The sequence below is a fragment of the Manduca sexta genome, unplaced genomic scaffold, assembly GCF_014839805.1.
Source record: "Manduca sexta isolate Smith_Timp_Sample1 unplaced genomic scaffold, JHU_Msex_v1.0 HiC_scaffold_2049, whole genome shotgun sequence".
NCBI classification, from domain to species: domain Eukaryota; kingdom Metazoa; phylum Arthropoda; class Insecta; order Lepidoptera; family Sphingidae; genus Manduca; species Manduca sexta.
Genome location: NW_023592974.1, coordinates 4659 through 10502, shown reverse-complemented (window position 1 = coordinate 10502; position 5844 = coordinate 4659). Strand labels below are relative to the sequence as shown.

General features: G+C 34.7%; 1 protein-coding gene across 1 annotated transcript; it reads right to left on the bottom strand.

Annotated features, from left to right (window-relative positions):
• Window positions 1–1095: 1095 nt before the first annotated feature.
• Window positions 1096–4776, bottom strand: LOC119191871 (rab proteins geranylgeranyltransferase component A 1-like). Its single transcript, XM_037445731.1, has 5 exons — window positions 4614–4776; window positions 3449–3647; window positions 3105–3240; window positions 1737–1980; window positions 1096–1344 (listed from the first exon to the last, which is right to left on the bottom strand). Exons 1-5 carry the CDS (start codon window positions 4660–4662, stop codon window positions 1118–1120), a joined length of 855 nt encoding a protein of 284 aa, XP_037301628.1. The 5' UTR covers window positions 4663–4776; the 3' UTR covers window positions 1096–1117.
• Window positions 4777–5844: the final 1068 nt, after the last annotated feature.

Genomic DNA, 5844 nt, shown 5'->3' with positions numbered 1-5844 from the left:
CATGCCCGAATTATTTTGTCTCGTACCATCACTGGTACGCGTGCCGATGGTTCGCTATCCCTGATATAGAACCACCTTCATAGATCACCCTGGAAAGTTATTGCCAACCCGCTAACCAAATATTAACTTCCACCTGTATTTTTATAACTATGAGCAATAATATTTAATATGATCTCTAAGAAAGTGCTAAATCCTACGTCCTTAACTCCCCTGAGATGAGACGGCTAGGTTGAGTCCACTATTACAATTTAATGATTTCTCAAGCAAACACTTCCGAAAGAGTTGCGGGCTATCGCTGGGTCATTTCATAACAAATTCCTTATTCACTCAACCAACCACAACCACGCGACTTCTATGTTGAGGGGCTCCTTTTTCGCACTTAGGCTGAGGCAAGTCGTGCCGTTATGCGTAAAACCACGCCACTTCAATAAGTTTAATAATGAATGTAATAGTCGATAATTGCGTAGAAGAATGACTGTAATTCCTACCCAACATCATTTCCTTAACGCGCATAAATGATAATCGAAGTATTGACTGTTATGCTAAAATAGACTTTCTCGCCTTCACACCCACCACTAGAACTCCTGTAAACCATGATCAGCAGCGGCAAGCGTTTTATGACGAGTCTCAGGGAAAACTAATCTATTATTCCGCAACGAAATTAATCAAATAGAAAGATAGGGAGGAGTTGAAAATTTTGTCATGCTAAGAGTATAGAAAAATGTAACATTAAGGTCTGAACATTGATAACCTGTTTAAGATAGAAACTTAGATGATCAACCGCTGTGGACAACCGTCTATAATCACTGACATACAAGTTAAATATTCACAGTATACAAATTAAGATTAATTTTATGCTTTAGATGTGATCCCATTCTACAAAACCGTTTTCATATTTCATAGAACTACGCTACACCTATTATTTATGTAACAATGTTATAAAGATAAATTATGCATAGAACGTAGCTTTCTACGCAAAAATGTCAAGAATTTAATTGTGTTCCCAATCTAACTTGTGCAACAATCATTTCAAACCGACTAGGATTGTTCAGTTTATTGCGTCGTTCTCAACAAAAATGTAAAACCTTGAACGTAGCAAAAACAACAATGCATCGACTTACCTGCAGAAACATTGGGGCAGCTCGCCGCTTCCGTACATGGGCCAGAGGAAAGGCGTGTTGCCGTATCGACCGAGGCTCATGAGGAACTTCTTGCACTCCTTGACTCCCTCGAGGCAAGGCATGTTGTTGTTGCCACCCGCGATTGCGAATAACACGTAGTGGATGAGGTTCGGCGTCAAACCCTTGTGCTTTAGGTAATCTTGGAATGTCTTGTCGTTCCAATCTAAGGAAACGAGAGAGTTGAGGATAACAAAGAAGAAATAAACAAGCCAGATAATTATATTGATATGAATTTATCAAGTTGCACTTTGATCACTCTAAGCCTCGCTGTAAATTCACTCGAAATTCGCCAGTGTGATGGGAGCTTAACTTTACCGGACCAACGATGAAACAATCCGGCCTAAGATGACCAAAGCAGTAATAACTATCGCTGTGAAAATAGGCTCTACGAATGATTTATCATCTAGGACCATATAGAAGTATAACAAGTAAATAATTTTGTCGTGAATTGTTGCAGGATCTGACAATAACAACAGCATATTCCTGAAGTTTCTTGTTTGTACTTTAAAATATACTAACGCAATATACCTTATTTTCTAAGTCAAAATCACATACCTTTAAACTCGTTGTTCATTTCATCCTCATTGTAGCCGACGATAGAAGTGAGCATTTTCATGAGCATTCTCTTCTCGACCGTGGTGACGGCTTCGGTGGCGAACACGTCAGCCCGGGAGCAAGGCACCGGCATCAGCCGGTTGTTGAGCCACGTCAGCACGCGCGTGACGCAACGGAACTCGGCGTAACGAGCGATGTTTGAAGATATCAACAATTCTACTAGTGGTCCACGGGAGAAGAGAAGCTAGGGGGATATAAAAACTTACTGTTCTAATTGGCTCCTTCAAATCATTTTTTTATTGTTAAGTACTAAAAGCATTGGGAATTATTCAATGTCAGTTTGAGTACTATGTGGGAAGGGCTAATTTCTCGTAACATTTAAACCTTAATGTGTAAATCAGAGGTGAAGGGTTCATATAACGCGATTCCTGTCGGCTCCCGTTCGCAATGTATGTAAAATCAAAGTATCATTAGAAAGCATTACAGATCGCCTTTATGCATATTAATAGCTATATTACGTTGTGTTGGATTCTCATTCGGAAATTTTCACTCCCGCCACTGGTGTGAAGGTCAACATATGAGGCTTAAATGCTACCATTTACAATACATCCCTTCCTAAGGCCAGGGAAAAAATCAATATCATTGATAACCAAAATCTGTATTAAAAATATTTGTATTTAAGGGTTTCGTAGATATACATCGATATATTTTACGAAATCTGCTCTGCCCTAAATAGTTTTGTGCTGTAAGACAGAGCTCATAACTTTATGACTATAACATAACTGTGTCTTCAAATAATATTTGTGCAAATAATGTTACTTGTAAATGTGATGGCAATGTCCTTTTAACAGTGTTTGCAATCTCTTTCAATGTCAAACGTTACGTTTTCTAAATACGTATCAAAGGACAAAGCAGTGTCCCCGAGGTCATGCCTATCTTTCCAAAGTCAAGTGTGTTATTTAGAAATGCAATAAAATATTTGGACACAAAAGAACAAAAGAATTTTGTAACTACCATACCAAATCTACACACTACATATGTTATTAAAATTAAAACAATTATAATTTTTATTACATATTGAAAGAAAAAAAATGTATTATGGTTGAAAGGCTAATTGTCTTAAGCGACATTCTTTTGCGACACTAAGTTTCATACATATTTTAAATCAGCACTTTTTCTGTTTTTTTAATCTAGTTAAAAATTTTCGAAAAAAAATGTAGCTAAGTCAATTATTCTTTCAACTGTTTATTTGACATTTATTTGATGTTTGAAATTACTAGCAACATTCCCCTTGCTTTTTCTAAAAATGATTGACTTCATCATTTATTGTAATTAGGCAGTACTGTTTGTAGAAGATGCCATAAATACCTTAGGTGTCATGTCAATGTTGAACTTCCTGTATTCCGCGGTGAAGTCACTTTGGCTCCATGTCTTCTTGGCTGGCTCTGCTTTGCTGTCATCTGTTTTGTTCTCATCACCGCCATCCTTAGCTTCGGGAGATTCCCTAATATATTTATGAATGTGTTATAATAACTTACTTTCAAAAAACTAACAGTATTACCAGCCCTATTTTTCTTTTATTTACTCATGATCTATTACAATTTTTCCTCATATTGTTTTATGTGTTTACAATTTTCATTAAAATATGAACTTAAAAGACAATTATTCAGATGCCAAATGCTTAACAAAATAAAAAAAAAATTGTCACTTACTTCTCAATGTACCACTTTTCACACAAGTTATACACTTGTAGGTCTCTCTTAGGATCTGAGTTGACTTCTTTGATGAACTTCTGGAGACCATCAAAATTGTATGATGCCCAGAGACCACCGTAGTGGTCACTCAAATCCAGGTGGAGGACATTCTTGCCTATCCTACTGCAAGCTGCCGCAACAATTGACTCCACCATGCCTAAATATTCATATGATATTACAAAAACCCAGTAATTGCAACTACAAATATTTTGTTAGAGAAAAAAATTAGTCATTAAATTTTGACTATAGCTTTTTAGCATCAATGATCGGTTTTATATTTATATTGTCAAAAAAAAAACTTAAGTCCATTACTCTAGGTAAAAGATACCTCTGTGATAAAGAAACACTTTTATATAATTATTAGTTTTTTTTATTGTAAGGGATATAATTTGTTTTATTTAAACTTTGGACCTACATATTATTTTTAAAATATATTTATTTACAGATAGATAGCTAATCAGATTCTGCAAAAGCTATATTATAATATTTTTTTATGTTTAAGGAAAAGTGTATGCAATAATATAATTTATTTCACACAGATTTCTCATGAATTTATCATCTATGGGAATATCCACCATTAATTATATTTAAATTTAAATGCAAGCAAAAATAACCTTTGTTACAAAAAAAACAGGTAATCACATCCTGAAAAATAACTCATGCCTAAAAAACAGTACTAAGTGCGTTTCCGGGGAACACCCATCGAAAGTTCATTGACTCCTTTCAGCAAAATAAAAATAAATACATAATTTGAATCATAATGAACATTATTAGGATTGCAGAATGATACAATGCCTGAAAATAATCTCAAAAACTGCACATATGCAGAATATAAAAGGCTGTGAAGACAATAGACCCACACTGCAAATATTTAATTAATGAGTAAGCCATGAAATTGCGGTAGTTAATTTGCAGTCTATTTTACTGTAATTGTAGCAAAAAGTCAAATGATCCATCCTAATAAGTCTCTCAACTCGAGCATCCATTATGCGGATGTCGCAAGGTGTCAGCATGTAAGCTTTTCAGCAGTGATGACTGTACAGCGATGAAAAAAGGATCGATAAGTAGGCTGCTCGCTTCGCCATAATGCCGGTTCTCATTTTATACGTAAAATAACGCTTACCCGTCCCCACGACGATCACCTGGAAGTCGGTTGGTAAATCGTCGTCCATTATTTCTTCTATTTTATTATTTGCAGCAGTATAAACTATTGAAATAATTAAAAATATCGAACAATACGCCTTCTTCAAATCCTTGCCACTTGACACTTCAAACTTGACAATGACAGTTCGTTTGACCAAAATAAAGCAAATCGGTCTGCGGAGTACGGATCTACGATCGGATTCACTGCATAAAAATATTTCAAAATTAAGTTGATTCAAGTATTCATATAACCTATTTTAATAAAAAAAAAGTGTTCAAATTATGAATTTCTATCAATGTTCATTTATTTATACCTATCCAAATGCATACATAATGCTCATTAATTACCCAAGTACATTTATTATGATTTTTGATACATTCTAACATTGTATCGTAGCTCAAATATCATGATAATTAATTTAAATTAAAGTTTTGTGGTTTTATATTAAATAGATAATGAAATAATTAATTACATTACGTATAAGTAGGTAATATTTTGATAAACTCATAATAACTACAGCACAGACGTAACGCCTCGAACACATCTGCAGCGCGCAAAACTGTGTATCCACCCTTGTCGCTCGTCACATGTCAGGCGTGAAACGTGATTTTCGTACTTTCAGATGCAATATCGAACCCGAATACCAGGGAAGCCCAAATTTAACTTGATCATGTTACGACCAATTTGACACACTCATCGTGTGCGCTCTCCTTTTTGTAGATTTTTAAGCTTGACGTTTTAAATTAAATATAAAGGCTAATTACATACATATCGTAAAAAACAATAATATTAAGTGGATAGATATGTACTTAGATAATACTTAACTCATTTCTTTTAGTACCTAGTGTACTTAGATAGGTACCTACTAAAACTTGATTTATGGTACTATCTAGTAGGTGCTTACCTAAAGTTGTTTTATGTAGATGCCTATTAAAATTATATGCGATTACTTATTCTGTAATATAGAATCTAGATCACTGATTAATCGGCGATATTAGACAGATATCTGAGGGCAGATTACCAAGACTATTTTTTATACTAAAAGAAGTTAACTGCGTGTTGGTACATAGATGTTATCCGATTAGGGTAACCACGGAAATGACGTAGACTTGTCATTAAATCTATTTGATAGCTATTAATATCTTTTAGTTTTACGCCGCACTAATAAAACGGCCAATGTTTATTTAAGAAACCGACAATGTGATCATGA

Bases quoted from the DNA above. Each gene is read 5' to 3' on its own strand.
- LOC119191871 (XM_037445731.1), bottom strand. From the start codon at position 4,662: ATGGACGACGATTTACCAACCGACTTCCAGGTGATCGTCGTGGGGACG. The intron at 1,981-3,104 runs GTATTTATGGCA...ATATCCCCCTAG, and splicing joins ACATTGACATGACACCTAAG to CTTCTCTTCTCCCGTGGACC. The intron at 1,345-1,736 runs GTATGTGATTTT...TCGTTTCCTTAG, and splicing joins AATGAACAACGAGTTTAAAG to ATTGGAACGACAAGACATTC.